This window comes from Lepidothrix coronata, unplaced genomic scaffold, assembly GCF_001604755.1.
Source record: "Lepidothrix coronata isolate B3197 unplaced genomic scaffold, Lepidothrix_coronata-1.0 Scaffold69, whole genome shotgun sequence".
NCBI classification, from domain to species: domain Eukaryota; kingdom Metazoa; phylum Chordata; class Aves; order Passeriformes; family Pipridae; genus Lepidothrix; species Lepidothrix coronata.
The window spans coordinates 51048-77081 of NW_016690249.1; the positions used below are offsets into that span (position 1 = coordinate 51048).

A 26034-nucleotide genomic window follows, 5' to 3' on the forward strand; every position below is an offset into this window, starting at 1 on the left:
AAAGGATCTGAGTTGCAGCAATCCCTTGATTCCACTTTGTGTTTCTGGCCATGATGTGTTTTCTGTGAGAGGCATAGCCTTACCCTGTGAGCTGGGAGCCTTAGCTGCAGGTGTACTTCCAATTACAGCTTGCATTCAGATAATGGATAATCCCACAATGAAGCCTTGGAAAGTCAGGTTTCATCAGCTCTGCTGTTCTCACGGAACTACTGTGCCAAGATATGGAGCTCAACAAAAGCTACTGGGGCAAGCTTTACCTAGGTGAACTTCAAGACAGCAAGGCAGCAAATTTGTCCCTGAGTGTAATTTGAATCTTATCTAACTTTTTGGACTTGAACAGCTTGGCGTTCAAAATCTCTCATTTCCTTTTGGGTGAACTTCAATCCTGTTTAAGCAGGGTTGAACAAAACAACCCTTCACAAGTAAATGTGCTAACAGTGCCATTCACTGTTATGTTGGTTCGATTTTATAAAAGCTCAACTGGAAGCTTATGTGACTCTGCCAGATGAGTGTCAAATACCAAAAGACTCAAAAAAAAGACTAACTATTGCAACATGGAAAGCTCTGTGTGTAAAATGTAAGGAGGAAATATCATTAAGACTGCCTGATTAGTTTGCCTGTGCTGTGTCGGATCAGCAGATCAGCAAGGCTACAAAGCAGAAAATACATCAATGAACAACTCGTTAGCCTCATTTCATTTAGGTGGGTGCTTTCTGTCAGGGAGGGATGCCAAGACAAAACTTTGTGGTAGTGAGTAGTTAGTGAAACAGCTAGTCAAGGCACGCACAGAGGGAGAATCGACTTGGGACTTGGCTTACAGCAGGATGAAAGAGCAGATTCAAAAGGGTATTACTGAGGACTGTGGGTGACAAACATGGTTTGTTCTTTGCTGCTGAAGGATCCTGAATCTATACAAGGTTAAAAAATTTGCTTGAAGTACCACTTTGGTTAGAAAATAAGGGAGGTGATGATAGGAGGAGGTGGTCTCTTAAAGCTGAAAAAGAGCCAAGAAGGTGAAATGTTGCAAACAGCCTGGGAATCACTTCTGAAGCTTTGCTGGGCTCTTAGTGAGTGAGAGTGAGTGAGTATGCACTGTAAACACATCAATTAAAAAAATCTGACATGCTGAAATCTTAAAATAAAGGAAGCCCCTGGGAGTGAGGATATGTTCTCTGAAAAATGAATATGAATGATGAATAAAGAAATAGAAGGTAAGTGATTGTAGGCTGAGTGTAAAACTGTAATATGAGAGCCTCCTTGGCAACCCCCTTCTACCCCAGCCCTCAAAAACATGCGGAAGCTCCCTCCACCTTGAGACAGTACTTGAGAATAGCATGAAATTAATATTTTTTTTCCCTCCATCTTTTCTGATACGTCAGTCCTGCAGTGCTATCTGTAGAATAAAGGCACCACTGAGCGATAAAAGGAGTGTTTACAGAAGATGAAAGGACAGCAAGAGAAAAGCTGTTACTTTGTCCATGCATTGTGAAAGAACTTAAAAGACTGGAGGTGAAGGCATTCATTGGCGGATCTGACTCAAACTGCAGGGTTTGGGAAAAGGCCTGTTTGAATAAACTGAAGAGCAGTCAGTTGTCAAGGTGAGATGTGTTTGCACATCTGAAGGAGCAAACTTCTAACCAGAAAGGATAACCGTGTGCTTTAAATTGACCCAGTTAGGAAAGACTGGAAAGGGGCAGTGGTGAGATCAGCTTTTAAAAGGACTTTTTGGAAGAGTGAAAACTACTAACTGGTAAGGTGAACCAAGAGCAGAGATAGTGGACACATGAAAAGTGCTGAGATGAAGAGACAACAGCCTTAAAAAACACATTCAGCACTTTATAAGTCTATTAATATCCATCAGTGGAGGTTAGGGCAATGCAGTTGATGTAGTCTAGCTAGATTTCCAAAAGACATTCTGTTAAGTCAGCTACCAAAGACTTAAGCTGAACTTAGAGGCAGTCCTCCTCTGGATGGAGAAGCCAGAGATGTGAATTAATGGTGAGAGGTCATTAGTGGTATCTCTCAGGAATCTATGCTGCTCAGAAGTTTTGTTTGGAAATCACTTGTCATAAATAGTTGGGAAGCAGCTTTGCTGATGAGTGAGTGTTACTTGGGATAGTGAAGGCTAGGAATGATCATGAAGGCTTGGTCCTCATGATATTGATCACAAAGTCTTCCTCCAATAACATGTCATACCCCTTGAGGAGGGATTTGGGAAAATGGTCCTTTCTTTATATGCATACGACTGTGGTCTCTTAGTTTTTTATTACTTTTTAAGAAAAAGATTGTGGAGTTCATAATGACAGTTTTGTGAAAGTGCCAGTTCAGTACATGTAATTGCTAAAAAGCTGAGAGAATCACAGGACTTACTAGCAATGGAGCGGAGCACAAACCACAATGTCACTGTTGCTGTAAATCTTATTTTCAGTATTGTAGGCACTTTTAATCCCTTCATCCCAGGCAGAGTATAATAGACCTAAGGAGGACCAACAACAATACTAAGAAGTGTTGAGTGGTGTCTGTATGAAAACTTCAGTTATTCCCTTAGAGAGGGACTCTTCTTTGTAAGAGCGAGGGACAGGGAAAGCCTCTAAAATCACGAGTGTCATTGAGAAGATAGAAAAATCCATTAAGGGCTATTAAATAAAAAAATATAATATATGAACCTGTAGCTCCTAGGCAAAGTTGTGACTTAAAAAGCTTCTCATCACAGAAGTTTTTTAAAGCAAAAAATATGTAACTTCTTCCATGTAAACCAAATAATCTCACAGATTTGACTACTGGAGAAAAATGGACCAAAAATAGAAGTTAACTAATGAAATTATGATTTTCTTCAGTTTAGCTCAGTGCTTTAGCCCAGTTTGTTGTTTCCTTTTCAAAACAGATGGTTTGAAAGGCTGTGCCCTCTTTATGCAACTTCTGGTTTCTGAAGTGGTAGAAATACTGAGATGACTTAAGAACAATCTGAGAACAGGAGGAAAGTGCAGATGAAATAAATACAGCAATCTTTTCCTTTAGAGACAATTTGCATTGGCACCTCTTGTTTTGTTTCCTATAAAAGTACTGCTAAAACTGCCACGACCTTTAATAAAGCAGCATGGAGCTTTGAGTCTGGAGTATGGGTTTGCTGCCTGTCAACTAGTCTTATGGGCATGATCTTCATAATTGCATGGTTTAAAACTTAAGTTTTAGGCTGGCTGTCAAATTACAGTATTGTGGGAGAAAGGAGGAAAAAGTAATCAAATCCCAGGGATTCTCTTATCTGTGGAACTTTTGTGCCAGAGTTATTTGCAGGGCTAGGGTCGAGATTGGCTTGGTATGTTTTTCAATTTTTTTGAATTATAGGCAGTTGAACTCCTTGTGGTTTCACCACCATCAAAGCAGGGGGTGAAGCGAGTGGCATCTTGCTTTTTCTGCTCCATCTCTGTCGCTCTCTTCTACTCATTCCTTTGTTGCCTTTTGCTCTTACTGCATAGTTTATTAGTGCTGGTTTTGATACTCTTTGCCCTGGTGTAAACTGACAGAATTAGTTAACTCACGTTAATCAACTTAGTTAACTTCTTTTTTAGAAGTGGATGACTTTTTCGACAGTGCAGGAGGTGAATCATATCATAGAGTGTGGCACAGATCAGAGCTGGCATAAGGGAGAGGATTTTTCTGCAGCAGCAGGCCAGAGATGTCAAAAAAAAGCCTTCTTTTGACAGCAGCAAATTCTTAGATCAGAAGAACCACATGTACTGTGCATCGCTGAATTTACTTGGTTACTTTGAACTTCTTGCCAAACTACCTGTTGTGGTGAAAAGTGTTAATTTAAAAAAAATCTAAGAACAAAAGGAAAAAAGTGAATCAGTAATTGACATTCACCACATCAGCTCTCTCAGAAGCCCTAGTGTTTATTAGCTTGCTGTTGATGGTTTTTCCTCCAGCTGTGGAAATTACCTTTTCTTTACCCATTGAAAGCTCTGATTATTGAAGGATTTATTTTGAAGTAGAAAATATTCTCAGCAGAAGCCTTGCTATCTGATAAGAATAATGATGCTGTTCTGGCCCAGCAGTCTTGCCATGTCTTTTAAGTATTTTGGGAATGGAAAAAGTATGGATGCCTTAGCTAGACCCTTAATAAATTCGGTTCTGTTAGTGCATTTTCCCCCTGCAAGAATTTCTTTGTGTTAGTGTTTTGGTGAGTAATATGGGTTTTTATTTTCACATGACATCTTGTAAAATTACATCCAAGTCCATAAAATAGGCTTCATCCACAAACTGTGTACCTTATGCACTTTAATAATTTAAAAAAGTTTTTTCTTTTTCTTAAAGCACACAGTTTATAAAAATTGCATATTAAACTGTTCACAAGACTTTGTCATTCTGAAGCATTACTTTTCTTTCAGGATAAGCTATATGGGGGGGTTGGGGAGGGAGGCTTATAGCAATAAGCAAGGGCACAAACTAGCTTTTTTTCCCTGCTTCCTAATATGCTGTCTTTTGCCTCTCTCCTTTTTCTGTGCATTGTGTACCTGTCTTGAAAAGGGAAAAAGCCCCAACCTCAACCGTGCAAATTTATTTAAATATTGCCTTAGAGATAAATCTTTAAATTTTTTCTTCTGCTGAGTTGTTTAGTATTTACATATAGCTCTTTCTATTAGACCTTCTTAGAGTTAAATTTTAATTCAGGTAGAATTTATTGACAAAAGTGGAAGATATTTGCTGCCTAGCATTAAGATGGTAATATAGTTTTGTTACTTCTCTGGAAGAAAATGAGGGAAAGAAGAGATCAATGGGGTAATTAAAATTAAATATGAAGTTTCTGCAACATGCAAGTTTAGCAGGGATGCTGTATTATTTGGAGGCTCCATCCAGCTCTAGCTGATTCTAGACAGTCGATTACTATTATTTTTAACATGCTTCCAAGCATTTTTTATTCTTACTTCATGAATCTCATCTTTGAAGTTGGAGAAGTAAATAGCATTTGTTACTGCAGAAATATGGAAGCAATCTGAATCTCCCCTTTGGGAGTGAGCACTGTTGTATGTGACACTAAAGCACATACTGATGCTGGCTGGTGGGAGATGCTGCTCTTAGTGGCAAGTGCAAATATATAAGAAGTCGCACTATTTTATGAACTGAATTTACCCTCATGTGCAGATTAACTCGTACCAGCTGCACTTCGTTCTCTTCTCTGCACACCTCTTCCAGGAAAGAGGTATTCCTTTATTCTCATCACCTCTTTGCAGGTAACTTTGTAGAGGAGAGAAGAACAGTTGTAAACTACTGTTTTTAGCTGAAATGCTTGACAAAGTAGTTCAGACTCTCAGATTTTCTGAGTGGATTGTATTATTCATGATCCTTTCTCATATATTAATACATAAGAGGCTTTCATGACAGAATCTGTGATTTTATCTGATTTTTGGCAGATTTTTTTCTTGAAAGGAACAAGCTGGAATTTATGATGGGATAAACTTTAATCTGGTTGTAAATACATTTAAATACTCTGGGCTTGAATAAATCTGAACTTTTAAAAATAGTCATGCTTTGGTTGTGTGGTGCACAGTTTATAATAGAGAAGATAATGTTAACCTATTTTCTGTTGGCTTAATGCATGTTATAGGACTACCACATTTTTCAAAATGTTTCTAAGTGCAGTTAGATAAAGAAACAGTAATTTGAGCTCATATTTGTCTTCTGGTTTTGTTTAATCCAATTTATTTTAGCTGAAATGTGGTCACAAAACAAAACCCCCAAGTGGCCCTTGGAAAATTAAGTGTCTTTAGAATAATCAAATTTTATGTTGTATGCTTAGAGCATCAGTAAAGCTAAAATAACTTTCAAGTCCTCCCTCAAACAGCTATAAGGAAAGAACATAATTCTAGTTTATATTGTGTCCGTATTTTGAAAAAGTTTACTGCTTTAGCTGTAGTGAGTTTTTCCAGTTTCCAGAATTACTTCTGCAAGGGGTGTCGCACTTAGCTGCAGCTTTCTGGCATAGGTGAGTGTATTGCATCAAGCTGACGTGGAAAGAAAGTAGTGGTTAGAAGATAACCGAACTTCAGCTTAAATGTGAACAGAAACTGCTGTACTTTGCTAGGTCTGCTTTATACCTTTAGATAACTCCAGTGCTCACCTGAGCAGTCAGAAGGCCACTTCAGCTTACTAATGGGGCAGAAAGTCTACCAAAGAAAAATTTGGAAATATGTGTTTCCACTCCCTGAATAAGCTCATCTCCACTGGAAAATGAGTGCCTGAGTTCTAGCGCAAAGGACAGGAGTGTGTGTGTGGATGAAGATGGGGTTCTTTCACCAGCAAACCAAAGCAAACCATTGTGCAAAACTTCATTGGTAGTTTTCAGTTCTTTTTATCAACACAATTTCAACACATTTAAATATATGAAACCCAGCAGGTTTTGAAAAAAGGAAATTACAAACAGTGGAAGTGGTTATCATTTCATCACTGTTAGCTCAGATTTTTTTGAGAGAATGATTTGTAAGGTTTTGGTCTTTGTTTTACCTGGAGGTACAGGATCAGTGATGAGACCTACTGTGTGTGCTAATTAGTTTGACAAAAGTTTTGACCTAAATGTGCTTTCTGGGAAGTCAGGTGCTTATAATGCAATTTCTCAGCCTTTGTACCAAGCTGTTTTCCTGTATGATTTATTTTTTGGTGATGCACATAATTTTTGCTATTTGACTGTTACCCTCTATCCTCACAGAACTGTTACATGTTATTCTGTAGTTATACCTGTTCAGCTTTGTACATTGAAATGTATGCAATGATAACTGCTGGGTTTCATGCATTTAAATGTTTTTACAGTTTGAAGCTTTTTTTCGGTCTCAGCCGGTTGGATTGTGTCAATAAAGCCTAGTAAATTTAATACTTACTGTATTATTTAGTTATAAAGGCAGTATATCTTGGATGTGCTTGTTGAGGTTTAAGCCCAGCAGCTCAACCCTACACAGCCACATGCTGTCTAGGCTCTCTAATTTGGCCGAGTGTAAGATGAGATCATGTCACAAGCTTTGCTAAGGTGGAGGTAACATCCAGTGCTTTTTCACTGTCCATAGAGCTAGTCCTCTCGCTGTATGGGACACTCAGGTTGACCAGACACAACTTACCCTGGAAAATCCTTGCCAGCTGTTCCCACTCATTTATTTTCCTTCATGGGCCTGAAAATAGCTTCCCAGGAGGATTTGCTGCATAACCTTTCCATGGACTGAGGTTAGGCTGATTGGCCTATAATATCACTGAACCTTTTTTCCTTCCTCAGAGGGTCCTGATATTTGCCCTTTTCTAATCTTCAGGAATGTGCCATTGAGCACCATGACCTTTTGCAGATGACAGAGTGGCTTTGCAGTGACATTTGCCAGCTCCGTTAAGCACCCTTGAATGCAGCCCCCCTGGTCTTGTGTCTGTCCAATTTGTTGATGTCCCTAATTTGGTTTTCCTCTACTTCCTTTCACCAGGACTGCGCCACTAGCCTTGGGAATGTGTAGTTGTGAAAGTGTAATGTGACGTGAAAACCAGTGCCAAGGAATCATTGAAAACCTCAGCCTCTCTTCTGTCCTTTGTCACTTGATTCTCCAACACACTTATTTTCTGGGTTGGTAGTAGGTACAAAATGCAATAGAATTCCTGGTATAAATATTTTATTCTGGCAAGATTATTTGGTGCCATGAATGTGGTATCGGAAGAGAAAACAGATAATTCTATTCTTGCAAGTCATCATTTGAATGGGTACCAGTTTGCTGTCATCTTGCTGTGCTTTCTAGAAAATTATGTATTGTTTTGATGGGTGTTTAAATGTTTGCTGTGATTATAATATTGGCATTCAGTATAAATTTACAAAACCTTTTCTCTTCAAAAACTGCATTTGTGTATTCATATGCTTCCCAAGAACTGAATTACTGCTTCCTGTAGACTTCACTTCCTGTCTTGTATGTCTAGGGTGGTTTTCATTTATTGAAAAAGAAAACAAAAAAATACCACTGCTGTGACGTGGGGGAAGAGGCAGGGAATGATGCCACAAAGTGAAAATGCCAAGTCTCCGAAATGTTATAACTTGCCGTTGTGTTTGGTTTCTGTATTTTAACATAGAGAAATTTAAAAATCCCCCACATATTTTATTGGTAGGCTTATCTTTTCATTATCAGGTTTCTTATTCTTTAGGGATTAAGAGATAAAAACAATTAAAAGATTGCTTAGAGTTTTCCATAGAAGAGATGCTGCAGTTCCCTGTGGTAGTTGAAAACTGTAGAGCTTGTTTCCCTCAAATGTTTAATTGCAGTGAAGTTTTACATTTCCTTCTTTATGAGGGCAAAACTATTCCTACATTGACCAGTTAATTTTGAATTTGAGATTTTTAACCGTAATGTAAATTTAGAATGATTATCACTGATTTTAAGGCTTTGGTACTTTATTCTGCTATATTTATTACTGAATCGAATTTTAAACTGTTCTAATGATGCAAATGAAGGATATTTTGTAGTATTGTGTCAATACATTTATACAAAATTTATGATATGTGAGATGAAATAACAGAATTCTTTTAATATGCCTTTTATGTCATAGGTCTCCTTTTTTTCCATCTGTGGGATATTTTCTCACACTTGCTGAACATATTTGTGCTTAAAGTATCCTTCTAAATTAGGCTTTGAAATACCAGACTTTTTAATACTAAAGCTTTGCAACATGCTCACATTCAGCAGGTGTCTCTTCCCGTTCCTTTTGATTTTTATTTTTTCGGAGACTGAATGTTTCTTATGGTGCTCTCGTACTTCGAAATTTAGTAGAACTTGAAAAAAAAAATGTTTCGAAGCAACGTTATAATAAAAACTTAATTCTGTTAAAGATGGCAATTTTTTTATTCAAGCTGTAAGAGCAACACCTACTCTTTTATGGTGCGGGGCCCTTAAAATGCGAGCTGCTACAGTGTTACAGTTAGCTGTGGAAGTTGTTTATAAACAGGGCTTTTGTTCCCCCCTTTTTTCCCCTTATTGCTTAATTTTTTCTGGTTTTTGTTTTGTTTTTTTTTCATCGAACATCTCTTTATCTTCAAACATCTCTCTTTATCTTCAGAGGAGGAAATTACTCTTATCCAAAATCTTGGGGAAGCCATTTGGGCTGCTGTTATGATTCTAAACAGACTTGGTAAAATATTTTTGAGTTTTGTAAAAGGAACTCAGTCATCGTGTTTGACCTTTCTTTTGCCTTCCTAACACTTTGGTAAATGCTTATCACTCCCTTTAAAAGCCACTTTCCCAGTTCCCTTGGCTCACAAAGAATTACATTGGGTTTTTATAAAGAAAATCTCACTTGACTCAAAGGTAGAAGTAGGATTTTCCTGCTTTTGTAAATAGAGAAGCTGGTACTAGTGGTGTAATGGGTAACCGTGGTGTGTTAGCAGCCTCCGAGTAGAACACATTTTAGAGAGGTTTGGAAATTGGTTTATTACTTTGTATCTCAACTGTGCCAGAACAATTCAGGGAATTTAAGTCTTGGAAGCCTTTGGTTGTTTTGTTCACATTTTGGAGGAGAGAGTACTGTGGGGCTAAAAATGGACTTTATCCCTAAACTGTAATTTATTTTCCTTCTTTTCACCGTGCTTATATTTCCTCTAGACTACTTGGATAGATGGAGGACAGGGCAGAGGCCACTTGTTTTGGGTTTCCACATGCAGAACCTGGGCAGAGGAAAGGAGCAAGCAGTTCATTCCCCACAGCCCTGGGTCACTGTAAGGGCAAAGCAAAGTTGGGCAGTGGAGCTCTGGATCTCAGCTCTTTAACTGGCTTTTAATGTGAGAAAAATAATTTTCAGAGACTTCATACTCATCCATTGCTTTGAGAAGACCAAATGCTATGTTTTTAAGCCACCATGTCATATTTCAGCATTAAAGCACTGATTGTGAGAGTTAACAAACACAGCTGAAAGTGTCTTTTTCCAGTTTTTTTCTAGGAAACAGCTGAGGTATTTTTTCTAAAAATTTCCAGAGAGGGTCTGCCATCTGATATGGAAAATTTTAGTCCATATTTAATTTGTTAAAAATTTGACCAATTAAAAATAGTTGTACTGTCTTAAACGTATGTCAGGCTTCGTTGTAGACAGTGCTATCAGAAATGCTTGTAATATCACCAGTTACGTTGTAGTACTTCTTATTATACTGAGTTCTCCTTCAAATACCTTGAAATCTAAGCAGATAAGCAATAGGACAATGAGAATAACCTTTAGTCTGACCAGTTTTGCTCCCTAGTCAGTCAGTGATAATGTGTGTAACAGTAGCAGCTGTATGGTAGCACTGCTCATGAAAAAGAGATCTCTCCAAACACCTCAAAACTAAGTAGATGAGCACATAGAGCAATGAATATAACTTCTAGTCCAATCCATTTTGCTTCACACTTGTCTAGTAACAGCTGCAAGCCTTTGGTATCTTAAGGCACAGGGTAAAACAATTTTTAGCTGAGAAAATTTTCCTGTCTTTTTCTGTGAGCAGTATAGGAAATCTCTGTGCAGATTGGGATTATGTTCAGTAGCTGCTCATGGAGTAGTAGCTGCAAATTTGTGTAATTTAATCTTATATCTGTTTGTGCTTTTGATCCCTATAATATTCTGTCATCATGAGTTGCGCAGTTCAATTATGTGCTTAATACCATAATGGCTTCTTGCTTTTGGGCTTCATACAAGTTGTTTTCCTCTTAACGTGAGAACTAAGAGATTGTATAACACCTTGTTTTGGCCACATATGTGTTTGTGCTCAGCATTGGCTCTTTCTCTTCTAGACTGACAAATTTCAGGTTTTATTATATGCAAGCTTTTTACTGCCCCCTGTGATTGTCTTACCTACTTTTTTTCATGTTTGTGTCAGATCTTGTGTATTTTCTTGTCTGTTATCTTGCTGCATCCATGTAATTGGCCTCTTGCTGAAATCTGCTTTTATCCATTTGCTGTTTGGTTCTTTCTTTTAATGAGCTGTGTTCAGATTTTGTCCATTCATTTTTCGCTTCTTTGCTCTTCTCTAGGTAGTGATGAATAGGGGAAGGCATGTGTTTCGGGAAATAAGAAAGCAATTCAAAACCTTGCAAATAGTTATCAAGAGCTGCAGGAAACAAGTGTATATGTTTTCAATGCTTAGCTACAGTTTGGTTTTATTTGCCTTTCAAATATTTGAGTTGCATTTTTTTAGGATGACTCTTCACAGCTCTGAAAGCTGGATTCATTAAAAATTAATATGTTTTCTTATGTAACCCAGAGATTCGAAGCTATACTAGTGTTCCAAATATTGAAGGCAGTACTGTTAAGTGTCATGCCCCCCAGGGGTGCTGTGGATACCAGCCCACAAGCAGGAAGGACAAGCATTCCATCTCTTAAAAGTTTTGAGTCTTTGAGGCTCAGAATGGGCAAGAGTTCAGTATCTTCTTTTGCTGCAGTGTATCTCTTCTTCATTTTGCTTTTGGTGGCTGGAGTTACTAATAGGCTTGCATTTTAAATGAGTGACTGTAAGGTACATACTGGTTCAAGTACAAGGAGGTGATGGTGGTTCATTTACGTGTTATATATGTTTAAAGCTGAATAAACATTTTATAGAACTGTAGAATGGTTTAGGTTGGAAGGCACCTTCAAGGTCTTTTAGTTCCAGCCCCCCTGCCATGGACAGGGACACCTTCCACTGGAACCCACTTCTGGATTCTTCAGATTGCGCAAATATCTGGTGGTTTTTTTAATCAATCTTAGTAGTTTTATTAGCTTGATAGGAATAAAATTTTCAGGCACATTTTGGTAGGAGAAAAAAAAAGATGTTTTAATGTGACATTAGTTCTGGGCTACTCAAGAATTCATTAAAATATGGGGAAATTTACTGTGTTCCAGAGTAATAAATTTATGTGAGATACAACCCTAGCTAGGCTTATTTCTAGTGTGTGCTATTTGCTTGCTTTGTTTTCTTTTTAATAAGGAAGGAATGGAAGAAACGTTAATCATTGTATTTAAAAAAAAGGTTTTAAAATCATCTCAGTCTAATGAGAGCAGACATATTTTAGCTTTATCAAGGTAGTGTGGTAGTTAAGGTTTATCTTGATATCCAGACATTAAACTAGTAAAGAATCAAAAGAAAATAAGATGCAGAATTTGTATTAATTAAAAGCTGTCTTCTGAATGGTGTTGAAGAGCTCATTTAGAATTCACGGTGCAATTTTTTTAAAAAACCCCTTCTTTTTCTCTTTCACAGGAAAGATGATAAAGATTACGCTTTAAAGCAGATAGAAGGTACTGGAATTTCTATGTCTGCATGCAGAGAAATAGCAGTAAGTAACAGTTCTTTCTACTAGCCAGACTTACTGAAAGTGTTGACTTGGATGCATGCTGGGTTTTGTTTGCTCAATCTTGTGATTCTACTACGGGTACTGTCTTTATCATAGAGGTATAAAGTAAGTACAAACATCATGGAAGATTTTAGGTACCTGTTATGTTTGCTGTCTAAAAAGGACAGGGTTTTTAAGTTATAATTTACTACCTGCCTTGGGGCAAACCATATTTAAATGCAGTGGTGTTGTTTACCTTGGCTGAATGCCAGGTATCCACCAGACCTGTGCCTGGCCTCCCCCTGGAGAAGAGGGGAGGAGGAAAGAGGGAAAAGTAAAAAAAAAAACAAAAACAAAACCAAACCAAAACAAAACAAACAAAAAAAACCAAAACAAAAAAACCCAAACAAACAAAAAAAAACAACAACCACCACCACCAACAAAAACCTACGAAACCAAAGCTGCTAAGAAAGGTGGTTTAATATTTACACAAAGAGGAAAAAAACTATAAACACTATACACACAGAGAAGAACTAAAAATAAAGACTACTTCCCCAAGAAAACACTCTCCTCCTCTGAAGAAATGGCCCGACTATTCCACGCAGCTTCCTGGAAGAGAAGAGAGCCTTGCTTCCTTCTCGTCTCTTTTTTATCTGAGCTGACGTAACATGGTATGGAATACCTTATTGGCACGATATGAATCAGGTGGTCTATCTAGTTCCTTTTCCTTCCCAGGGAGGGTAACAAACCCATTACAAGTGCTTTAAAAACATGATTGGAGTTAGTGACTTAAATTACACATTTGATCTGAGTTTTTGCATTAGTACTTCATTTCCTAAAGAGATTAGTTCCTATTGGCTTACAATGATTAAAACATTTTAACTTCTATTTAAGCAAAGACTTCAAACTAAACTGAAATTGTCTCAGAGGCTGTGATACAGCCATGAATATTATTTAAGCATTTCATTCAGTTTTTCAGGTTTGTATTTGTATATTTCATGTTGTTAGAAACTGGTGAATAGTGTGATGTAGTTATGGTTTGCAACAAGCTTCCAAAGCAATACTGGTAAAACCAGTATTCTGAACTGTTTTATGTTCTTATGTTTTACTGCTGCTTGAGTTTATTGTTATTGAAATGTTTCAAGTGAAATTGCATACTAAAAGGAAATGCATGTAATATCAGGGGGTGTGTGGGAAGGGTATAGTTTATTTTCAGTCCGTATTCCTCAAGAGTATAAAACTTTACCCTAATTTCATTTTCTTGACTGAAGTTAGTACCAGGCTTTCCCACTTTGCCAAATTCCAGTTGACTTTGTGATATCATAAACATTAGTCCTTGAACTGAATGAGGTGAAAGAAATGATGCACAAAGACTATTCTTCAGGACATACTCTTTCTGTCCAGTGATGAAAGCTGAGTCTTCTGCTGTTGTAGACATTCACTCTGAACTAAATGAACAGAAAACAGGGTCTTAAATTTTGCTGATTTCAACCATTTTGGTAGAAATTTTCCAAATGTCGTGACTGACTGAATACCTTTAGGAAATGCCAGCTACCATTTCAGAGGAATTTGGGATAATTTTTTGTCTTTCTGCAGTGATTTACCTAAAAAGATTTGAAGAGTTTGTTCTGCTAAAATTTGGCAGGAGAAGCCTGGCTGATGTTAGGGGAAGGTGTCTCTGCTCTAGATAGGACCCTAGCTTACTTTGTCTATTAATAGAATCATTAACTTGGCTGACAGTCAGGAAGAATTTGGCCTCATTGTTTGGCTGGAGGAGTGTTGTGTGCTCATTCCCTTTGGGCAGCAAGGTCATCAGTATTGATGGAAAAGGAGCAAGCAGCAGGAAGGCTTTTTCTTTTCTCTGAGCTGCTGCAGCACATGCTCTTTGAAGAGAACAGCAGTACAACACAGGACCCACGCGGAACAGGGTTAGGTGAGGGAAGGAGAGAAATGTGCTGAACATACCAAAGATGCCAAGAAAGCAGGTATTGAGAACAAAGAGGGGAGTGGAGCCCAAAATCAGGCGTAGAGGTAGAAAGAGAAACCTGAATTAGCGTTTACTGAGCTGTTGTTGACTTTGTTTCTGGTTGTGCTTCCAGGCTTGCAACTCCTAATACTATGGTTGAATTTTCCTGCAGTTGAATTAATAATTCACCATGGACTTGAATCTATTTTTCTTGCCATTCTCTTGATGTTGCTGTTTGGAGTGAACAGGAGATTTCCCCCCCGCCCAGTGGTGTTTTCCATGGTGTTTTGCTAAACAGATTTTTTTTCCCCACCCCTTCTATCAATTAATATTGTAAAAGGAGCAAAATGAACCTTATATGGAGATGGATCAAATTGAGGATAATAATCATACTGTTTATGTATGAAAATGCTACAGAGTTAACATTTGTACCCTAACGTGATCTGTACGTCTAACTAATAAAATTATTTTTGTTGTACTTAAAAAGTCAAGGCTGCACGCCAGACTTTGTTACAATGTGTTCTGGACTACCCCGATCAATGCATTTTACGAGCATGGTGCTATTAAGAGGAATTAGGATGATTCCATTTGCATATGAGCTATATGCATTTCAGTTTCTCCAGAGAGCTGTGAAAATCTGGGAAGAGTGTAGTTTGGTATAAATTCCAGTAGAACTCTAGTTTTTACAGCTCTGCTATGGCTTTTGTCTTGTATATGCAGCTTCAGTTTTGGAGTATTGAATAACTTTTATGTTTAAAAATGTCCATAACTTACTCTTTCAAGACATCAGTTTGATACAGACACCTGAGATGAAGAACAATGTAAAAGCTTCAGAAAAATAAAATAATTATCGACTTCCATCATTTGTAGGGAAGAGTTTGAACTAGGTCAGAGACCTGAGTTTAAACAGTTGACTTGGTGATGGTATGAGCTCATCAATATATATATGTATGTGAAAGACTTTGTACGTTTCTGTACTTCTCTACAGCATGAGAACTTGGACCTAATGTTCAAGAACCTAGCTAATGTCTTACTTGATTGTAACCCCCCCCAGCCTCTTATTTCTATCATTTTATGTAAACTATTTTGTCTTGCTGGTGGAGTTAACAGTTACTGTGCTAATTGAATCAGTATGTTTAACATCAAGATAGTTGAAGACGTATATATTCTTCCTTAATCTTTTCCCTATTCATCCATCATGATAAACATTTGTGAATCTTGCCTCTTTCAGAACCTTAACCACATATTTGGCTGCTCATTTCTTTTTCTCTGCAGGTCTGTGTGGTGCCTGGGATTCTGGGTATCTGTTTTGTGATCTGCAATTTCACTTCTGAGGATTTAAGCAGGCACTAAAAACTGCATGCTCAGCATGCCAAGAATTTGTGTTAGATGGGATAGAATGGTGAGAAGATTTGTATAAAAATATGCAAAACATACAAGCCCAAATGATTGATTCCTCGTCTTCTGATTTAATCACACTGAAGAAAGTCATTAAAGCCTATCCACCTGGAATAGTGCAGCAAATGCTATTTCACAGTTCGCAAAGCAAGAGAATTCTTCAAGGCTGCAGGATGCTGAAGTAGTTAACCAGGCTTTAAACGGAGCTTCAGGATTTTGGCTTGGGCAGTTTCCTATACAGGAGTCTTAGGTTTTGAACCAAACAAGTGACATTTTTTTTGTGTTGATTAGCATTTTTCGTTCAGTTTTAGCAGGTTTGCAATATGCTTGCATATTGCTTTGTTTGGCCAGTGAAGAGTTGCTTGGGTTGGGATTTTGTTTGCCTTTTTGTTGTTTAGCTGTGGGGGAGTTGTTTGTTTTTTCTTTTTACTGGTCTTCCATGCAGATTTGTTTTTTGGTGCCTGGTCTGGTTGACAGAAATATCCTGGAAAAGCTGTTTTATATGGAACATATAAAACACGTAGTCTTTTTATATGATACCATTAGGTTTTGACTTGTCTCCAAAGAGGAAGTGCGAGGTGTGGTAGCAGAGACTTTCAGTTATGGAAATGCTGAATGTGACAGATCTGGGGTGGACAATGTGGTGCTCTGGCTGTCTCCTGTCTCTGTGGTGTCTGTCAAACACCATATCCAGCTTGTGCAAGTTAAGACGGCCTTGAGGCTGCCAGGGCCTTGGAGGCATTCGTAGGATTTTATGGTTTCCTGTTGTAACAAATGCAGGCTGTTAGCACAAAAGGTGATGTCTTCTGTGTTGGATCTGGTGACAATGTGACTGTAGACTGTGGACGTTCATCTTCACCAAAGGGAAGATGAGCAGTTCTGTTAGTTTCCTATTGAGTGAGCAAGCTGAGTTGAACTATCCTTTGGCTGCACTGTGGCTTAACATAACTCCTGGGAAAGGGAGAGCCTCTGCAGCAGGCCTGCTCATCTCTGCATTTGCTCCATCACCTTGGCTTTCAGCTTCTGGGCTAGAAGGTGGTAGAGGTAGTGGCAGAGCTGGAGCAGCAGGCCTGTGCCCTGTAGAAGGTGAGAAGGGATCTGCTGTTCATAAGTGGTCTTGGCTGAGTTGAGCTTGGCAGAGGAGGCTACTCTAGAGGTAAACTGGTCCTCCCCACACACTGGGGCTTCTATGCCCTGGGTGATAAGAGCATGTCTTTACATGATTATCAAGTCTCTTTGCCCTCTGCCAGTGGAAGGGCTGGAAGAAGGGTGTAAGGGGTCTTTCAGAGCAGGTCTGAGGGTGACCAAGGACTCTGGCAGCTTGCAGCAGCCAGAGAGACCCCATAAGGCAGAAGCTAAACTGGGTGACTCCAGGATTCTCACTCTTCAACACTTTCCCTTCGTAAAGAACAAAAAACTGTCCCAATAACTTTATCAAGCTATGTTGCTGGGCTGCAAACAATATTCTTGAGAGATTTTGTGTAAAGAAAGGGTAGCATTATTTTTAGTTCTGTGACAGTGAGACAAAGACATTAAGGTATTGTGATTAAATGTTTTAATTGAAATCCTTAGTAATCACGTTTTCTGTGAACAGCAGAATTTGACCAAGCTTGACATCCAGCATCTGCCTCATCTGGATTCTTTGTCCATCTCCTTACTTTCAGAGGACCTTTAATAATGCCTCTTCTAACACTCTGAATGTGTTTGGACATAAGAGATGCTAATAAATATTGATGTGCATGTGAGATTACATAGGACTCATTTGTTTTAGAAATGGTGGAAGTTAAAAAAAGAAATAAGTTTTTTTTCCTCTTGATGTTTTGTGTTGTCAGGCTTCTTTTTTGCATATTTAGGACTTAAAAAAAATAAAATATACAACCATGTGAAATTTTTGCTTTGTCTGAAGAACTGGAGCTTCAGAAATGTATTGTCAGCTTCATAATAAATTCTTAGAGTGAGCAGTATTATAACTTTGTTACATTGCCTTTGTAAGCTTTCATTTGAACACTTCTGAAAGGAAAACAGCATGTACTTTGAGCAGGTATTCTCTTCTTTTTTTAGTATTGTGGAATATCTGACTCATGAGAGTATGAAACTGTAAAATTATATTTACATTGAAGCAAACAGATCTTGAATCTACTGGGTAACAGCTAAGGCAACTTAGGATTTAAGAACTTGTGTAATAAAATTTGGGGTTTTGTTTAAATAACAAATTTAAAATACTTGAGTAGAGCTCCAGTGTTTGTTAGGAAACCAAGAATAATGATTTGAAGGCTTTTTCAGATTTTTTTGTGGCTTAGAACTGGGTGACATCTCCAGAGTCATCATATTCTGCTCCTGTTCTTGTAGACGAGCCAAGTGTACCTTCAAAAATTTAGCAAACTACAAGTTAAACATGTAAGGAAAAGAAAAATCTCTTAAGGCAGTTCCCAAGTCTCATTGTAGTAGTGACTCTATAAATATTATTCAGCCCTTAAGCCACAATTAATCATGACTAATTCATACCCCTTTATGATAATATTGCCAGTTAGAATAGCTTTTCTGCTTTCATTTTAAAGAGAGATACAGACTGTTTCTTCTCTGGCTTTGTTTTGGCAGGCTATAAGTATTTTGGCTTGGCTTGCTGGTTTCCTTTGAACCTTGAGCCTTGCTTGTTTCCTTTGAGCCTTGAAGGCTCTCTCTTCCTCTGGGCATAGGCTTGATCTTTGTTTGCCCTGTTGCAGTTGGAATTAATCTTCCCTGAATTGGCCAGAATTATGCATGGCGTTTCAGGTAATGTCTCACTACTGCCTATACTCATCTGCTGTAGCAGTAATTCCACTGGCATCTTATCTGTTACAGGGTGACTAAATCTTTGTCCGTCGCTTTCCAGTCTGAAAATTGCCTTTCTGCATCAACTGCAATCTGCTTTCTGTTCCAAGTCCTTGTTTGCCCATTTTTCCATCTTAAGGCCATGGCATGACTGTTAATATATGATGTTTGTTGCTGGATCCTTTGGTGAAACTGATGTGAATCTTTTTGAAGAATGAGATGATGATTAGAGTTTGAATTTATGCCATTAAACTAGCAAAGATAACACAACAGTGAATTTTGTTTAAATGAATATTTGGTTGATATTGCTGATGACTTTGTGTGTAGCCAGCTTTCTGACTGTTCTCAGCTGTGGAAGAAGTGTGCTGCATGGCACTCAAATAAAGGCTGTGAGGGCAAGGAGCTGCTTATTCTAAAACAGCTAATGTCCTGATCAGGACATCAGAGAAACTCCTTCTAGACCAGGTCACCTGGCCAATTGCTCTAACAAATGAGTCTGTGCTCCATTTATAGAATTATAGAATTGTTTAGGTTTGGAAAGACCTGTATCATCAAGTTCAACCATTAACCCAGCATTGCCAAATCTACCACTAAACCAGTGGTTTAGCACCATATCTGCATGGCTTTTAGATACCTCCAAGGATGGTGACACAACCACTTCCCTGGGCAGCCTGTTCCACTGCTTAACAAGCCTTTGGGTGAAGAAATTTTCCTGATGACTAATTTAAACCTACCTGATGCAACTTGAATTTTAGAAGCAAGGTAATATTGCAGCACTACACAGGTTAACATTCCCCACAGACCACAAAGATTAGCAAGCATCAAGAGCAGGGTGGAATGGCATTTGGGGTATAGCTAGAAATCCTCACTTATGTGAAAAGTGCAGTGTCTTGGCTCATGAGAAGTGCTGTAGTGGTGGAGAGCTTTATGGGAAATGTGGGAATATCACCGGAGGAAGGAGGTCATGTTCATAAAGAATTGTGCTGAGTTCAGCTCATATTTGATGTGAAAGATAATTGTTGTTAGTGAAAGAAAAGATTGGCTTTAGTCATGCAGCAGTTTGCCAGGCTCCCTTAATGCTGCTGTTGATTATTTAATAACATCCTGGCTTACTCCACTTTGTCCTGGTTTGTGAAGCAATTTAACGATTTTATGCATCGTTGGGACACTTTCCTTTACTGTCCCCCAGCTGCCCTATGGCTGTGGAAGGAGTATTTCTGCATTTCAAGAGGGAGGTGGAGGAACCTCAGTGCAAGCCCAGGACTTATACTTAGGGATGCTGTTTCCCTTGCTGGATCTTGAACAATATGAAAGCAAGGCCAAGACCGGTCAGGGACAACGTGGGCTTCTAACACAAGTCAAACCAGATGTATTGGCATCTTCATCATTTGCTGATTTCTATCTCTTTCAAGGTCTTTTGGGTCTTCCTTCTTTAAAGAGGGTGTAACCAATAAAAGGGAAACCTTTCTGGTTGAGAGAATAGATTTGAATCATCATGTGATAGACAGATGAAAAGGAAGGCAATTTACTGATAGCCAGACACATAGTTTTTTTCTTTCTCTTTGTGTTCTACAGAACTGAGCTAGGAGAGACAGAAGCAATTAGGTGTCAGAGTCGTTAGGCCAAAAAAGAGTTTTTATCATTACTAGGCATCATACCAATACTCAGACCATGTTTCTTGCAGTCTACTGTGTCTGAACTGTCTTTGAACTCTGTCAGCTGCTGGACACAAATCATATCATCTGGTAGGAGAGGCATGTGGCATATGGGCTAGAGAGAGACTGAGTTTGCTGAAAATGCTTGTTACAGACCGTGTGATGTGTTATGATCTGCATGAGCTCTTTCTGCCCTTCAGACACTGTTTGCATTTGTCACTCTGAGAGTTTCAACCTTTCCAAGACAGTGATTCAAGAATCATCTGTCACCACTGCAGCGATCTTTTTTGCTGCTGTATGTTAGCCATCCTATTCAGTGGGGTGCCTGTAGCTGTCTGGCTTTGACCAAACCCATCAGGTTTTTTAAGCAGACTGTAGTTAACGGCTATTTAGCACGAGAGGCAAAGGCAGAAATCAGCAATAATGATAAACTGACACAGATGCACAAACAGTAACAGCTGCCATCAGTGACAGTTGGTGATGGACCACAAAAGGAACTTCTCAGGTGTGTCCTTGAGGAGGGCCAGCGGGGGCTTTGTAACTGATGAGAAGGAAAGCAGATTGCTGTAGATCATATAGGAGGATAGGGGGTTTTTTGGGCATTTGAGAGGACTGCTGGGATGTTTACAGGAAAGATAAAAGGCAAGAAAGGGAGTGATCAAGGTGGATTGGGGAGGAAAAAGCAAGGAATGCTGTGAATCTCCAAGTCTGCAGGATTGACTACCTCTAGCACAAATGAATGAGAATTATATCTATGTTGCCTCACAATGCAGACAGGAAAGCTTTCTGCTGCAGTACTCAAAATTTTCTCACCTTTATGTGATATTCTGGACCAGCTTTAGTGATGGGTTCTTGGTGTGCTCTCCAAGCTGAATCAGATTTGATGTATAGAGATTGGATTTTCTAGCTAAGTGATAGCTGCTACCTCTGGAGTAAAGAGTAGGACAGACTTAAAATTGGACAGGAAAAGAGAAAATTAATATTATTTTCTAGAGCTCGTACTAGTATCTGCATCTTTCATTGAGGAATAGTCTGTGTCTGGTAAAGATGTGTCCATCAGGCCACAGGAAGTCTGATGACATTTTGGTATGGATGCTTAGTTGCTGAACTATCATGTAGTCTTCTGGTACAGTTCAATTCATCAAGATGTTTAGCATAAATTTAAGATGTGAATTTAGGCTGATTAAACAAAAATTCTTGGGTTATAAGGACTGGCACAGTGTATCCTTAAACACTGTAACCTCATTCACCAGTGAGAGGATGGTCTTTCATGCTGTACTGGGTCTGTCTGCCATGCAGTTAATCTTATCCATAGAAGTCTGTAGGATGCAGTGTTTTGGATTTGTGGCTAAAGTAGTGTTGATAACCCACCAGTGTTTTGGCTATTGCTGACAGTGTTCAGGCTTTCTCTATTTCCCACTCTGCCTCTCCTCCCTTTTGAGACTGGCTAGGCATCAGTCTTCTTGTGGGAAGTTGTGAGTGATTGCCTTTGCATTCCTTCTGTTGTTTTGTTGTGGGTTTGGTGCTTCTTTATTTCCTCTTTCCTTCACTTATTAAACTGTCTTATCTTCACTCAAAAATTTGCTTGCTTTTTTTTTGTTCTTCCACTCACATCTGACTGAGAAAGGTGAGAAAGTGGCTATGTGGGGCTTAACTGCTGGCTAGGGTTAACTTACCACAGGCAGTTCCCACCTGTAACTGATAAAAATTTGCAAATAAGCATTTCTTGCTTTGTAGGAATTAGAAGAATTTAAAGAATTCCATACTTGTGGATCCTGCCTTTAAGTGCCTTGTGCTTTGACAGATCTTAAGAGTTTTACCATGCTGAAACTACTGCCTTCTGCATTGATTTGTATTGTTGCTTTGTCTCCTCAACTCTGTCTCTCTGTTTGATCTCATATTTGAGAGAAAATCTCTGTGGGCTATAGGCCCTCTTGCTCAAGAAATGCCACACTGAAGACTGCTCAGTGAGTAGGGATGGGAGTCTATCTCAAATGAAGTAGAAAAGAAGGAAACAAACATGTGGATATCTACCTCCATTTTACTGTTTCAGTAGCTTCTAAAAAGTTACCATATGTGACAAAGGTATCAGTAGAAAGGAATGAATTTTTTTGTTTCCTCTATTACGTAGGGGGAAAATTATATTTTCTTGAAAATAATTCATTCTCAGAAGTAAAATTGCATATTCAAATAGTAGTTTCAATTTCCATTGTTTTAATAAAACCCAAGCCCTTAACCATTCTGCAGGAAATAAGACGGTTTTATTACAAGCAGCGGTTTCCATGGTTGCCTCATGCCAAGATACCTGGAGGTCATTTTATATGGGGGGTTGGGGAGCCATTTTATGGCCAAGGAGTGGTGGGCTGCTTACTGTTCTGCTTACAGTTACCTATTACTGCTTACCGTTCTGCTTACTGTTCTGCTTACAGTTACTTACTGTTACAGTCATGGTGTGAAGGCGGGCAGGAAGGTATGTAAGGCAGTAAGACCAGTCTGGGCTCACTGCCAAGGGACCATGCGGCTGGGGCAGGGAAACAACTTGATAGGTTGGTTAAAACAACCAATGGACTGCAAGAAGAAGACTATATCACCTTTTAAGGAAGAAAAGAGGGAGGCTTGGCATGGGAGGAGCGAGGGAGTGGTTATGTAAATCAAAGAGTCTTAAAAGGGCTCATCCCTCACATTTGGGGTGTGCTCGGACCTGGTCACGAGTGCAGTGCACCCAGTGCGCTATTAATAAAAGTTCTTTGTTTCACTTTAGTTGGCCGTCTCCAAAATTTTAATTAGAGATATTTGTCACAATTCTTTTTATTACAAATGTCATCATTTCTGGCAGACTGAGCTGGCAAGAATTCATCTAGTCTTGGGTAGCCACGCTTGACCACAGTTTGCTTAGATAAAGTTTTTGTTTCTTTCTTAACAATTGAGTGAGTATGATATGATCGCAGTATGACCAGTAGAGCTCAAAGAGACTGATGCTGTCTGTATTCAGTCGTTGTGTTGTATCTCATCCATGCTTTTCTTTTGGTGGGGTTAAAGCTGTAGTTTCTGAAGCAGCTGAGCAGGCTTAATGGCTCAGTGCTGCTGAAAGAAGTTCTTCTAACTGTGTCCCTTCACTGGGGCTGTCTCTGCTGTTAGTGCTTGGCTCAAGAGCTCCGCAGCAGGTCATTGCCTTTGTGCATCTGGGGTAGTTTTCTCTTGAACTGAGAGCTGTTTTATGGGTGGCTTCTTGAGTGCACTGACTGGTGTAATCTGTGTTGTAGGAGGGAGTTGGACCTTCTTCTGTAGGGAGTGGTGACCTTGTAGATCAGCTGACTCCACCTTACAAACCACATCTTCATTTAGCTGACTGCATTGACAGGCTCTGAAACGAGTCATCTCATTCAGTTTCAAATGTCTGCAACCAAAATGTGGTGTTTTCAGATAACTGGGAGTCAGGAGAAAATTGGGTCCCCCAGATGGCACTGTCGAAGATTACAGCCTGTGGGAAAGGACAGATGCTACAGCTGGCTGTTTGCGGAGTCGTCTTGATCCTGGATAACAGTGAGGTTTACACAGACTTCAACTTTTAGGAAATGCGTAGGAAGAAGTGAATGCCCTGAGGGGGTTATGACCTGCTTTCAACTTTGATTTCAAACCAAGGACTCTTTTTTTTGTGAAGAAATATGTGGTTCTCTGTGACTTGTAGATTTCAACTTTTGTTGTTTGTGTTGTAGAGTGTGTAGCAAAGACTATTAAAAGGACTTTCCAGCCCTTTCACAACTCTGGATGTGTGGATATAACTGTTGCGGACTTTCTGTCTTTTGCAGTTGCTGCGGGAGCTCAAGCATCCAAATGTCATTTCTCTGCAAAAGGTGTTTCTTTCTCATGCTGACAGGAAGGTGTGGCTTCTCTTTGACTACGCTGAGCATGACCTCTGGGTAAGGTAAATTGTTTGTAGGTACCAGGCTTAGAGTTTTAGCTGCAGCAAAGGGACAAGATCAGGGGAGACATCATTTTAAGCACGGTATAGCCTCATACTCCATGCTTATTGGATGCATTTTCAGTACTAAAGGGAAAGCAACGGAAAATGTTGAGTCAACACAGTACACAGTTAACCTGTGATCTCTTTAAGAAGATAAAAATCTGCAATCAGTTCTCAGTAGCTAGAACTCTAGTTAAATAAATATAGAATAGAACCGCCTATTACAGTTAAAGTAGGGTGCAGGAAAATGTAATTGATGATGCAAGTGAATTCCCTTTGAAAAATGACAAACTTATTTTCTGATTAGGACAGTTTAGAGTTTGTTACATTGATTGTCATCCGTGGATACATGAAGTGAGAGTAGTGCCACTGTATATAATGGAAATTTAATTCATATGTTTCAGTAGGAAGAATTTTTACCCAACTCGTCTGCAGAAATTTTATATATTTTGGAGGAAAGCTGTTTATTCCTAATTGCAAGATACAGCTTTAAAATATAAACATGTTGGAGTCAAAGTACTTGTTTTAAGATAGATACCACTCTCCTGTGTTAACTCAGTATTTTTAAGCTTAATACCCATTTGGAATACTTAAAAAAATAAAGTAGGATCATGAAAAATTAAGAATACCATGCAACCTTGACTTCCCTGAAAAAAGGTGTGTGTGCCTCGAATTAATTGACATACAAGTTGACCATTGCTCTCAATGGTACAAATATTGTAATACTAACCTTAAAAGATACTAAGATTCAGATCAAAGGGTGCAGTGGAAGCAATTTGGAATGAGATGGACGTTTTTATGTTTGTGTTCATGTAAGAATTTAATAGTATTAGTCATGAGTTGTTTTTTCCTCAGCATGTAGCTTAGCACAAATCAGAGTAAAACTAGTTTTGGAAAATGGTGTTTCTTGTAGTTGGGAATAAATCAGTAGCATTTGCCTAAAAACTAGTGTGTCAGTGTTCTTTCTGCTAAGCTAAATCAAAGATACTTTCTCACTGTTAAGTGTCTTGGAAGTTCTGGTACTTGGCATTGAGATTTTGTTACCAAGATAAAATTAGAGACAAAGAAAGTTACCAAACAGCTGAAATGTTGAGACATTCTGAAGGCTGATAAACAAAAACCACATAATCTTGAGGAAATTGAGTAAAGTTGGTTTTGTTTTTGTTTTTTTTTTTTAATGTGGAGAAAAAACAAGCACATTCTTTTTTTTCCACTGCTTCCCTGCATTTATGATATGCTAAGCTACAGAAGTTTAGCAATGTTCGAGTTTTTTTTCTGTTTCAAAATGTACTGCAAGGCTTTATATTTGTTAGGATGATTGTGACTATTAGTTACCTGTCTTTGTTTGTATTTATACATTTCTGCATTGCTTCATATTTAACCTAAATCACTGCAGAAGCATTTCTGTTAATGAAACACTGGTTTGTATATAAGTAACTTAGGAACGACCCTCAATTTTGACTTCTATGCTTACATGCACATACCTGTATGAATTCCAAAGCTCCCCAGTCATACCAGCTCCTGGTTGTTCCCTGTACGTGGATGAGAGAGACTTAGTTGCAGCGTCTGGGCTGGCTCTGTGCCCCAGCTATGGACTAAACCCTCCGGTGCTGTGCATATTTAGCACAACAGGTGTCTAGTAAGACTGGGAAAGGGCACAGAGTATATTAGAGCAGAAACAAAAAAGTCCAGGACAGCCATCTGTTTTTCTGCCTGTCTCTGAAGATTCACTTCTCTCTGTCCACTGTGTGAAAAATAACATTAGCTTTGGATTTGGAGGAAGTAGGAGGCGAAAACTTGTAGCTGAGGGATGCTCATGCACATGGTGCTTGGCTGACTGTGCAGGGACTGTCACTTTTTCATCAGTGTTTCTTTCCTCTGTGCAGCTTCATTTTTATCATTGGCAGGGCAGGAATGTGCCTGTTCCTCACAGGAAAGCCAAGCTGGATGCTTGAAGCA

The 26034-nt window shown here is 38.8% G+C and overlaps 1 protein-coding gene across 3 annotated transcripts in view; it reads left to right on the forward strand.

Annotated features, from left to right (window-relative positions):
• The window catches only part of CDK8 (cyclin dependent kinase 8), a 73447-nt gene that overhangs the window by 11462 nt on the left and 35951 nt on the right, over nucleotides 1-26034 (forward strand). For 2 of the 3 annotated variants that reach the window (XM_017818621.1, XM_017818622.1), the window contains exons 2-3: nucleotides 12209-12284; nucleotides 23921-24031. In XM_017818621.1, the coding sequence (XP_017674110.1) occupies nucleotides 12209-12284; nucleotides 23921-24031 (187 nt within the window). The remainder of the gene's footprint in view (nucleotides 1-12208; nucleotides 12285-23920; nucleotides 24032-26034) is intronic. The other variant, XM_017818623.1, reaches the window with a different exon arrangement.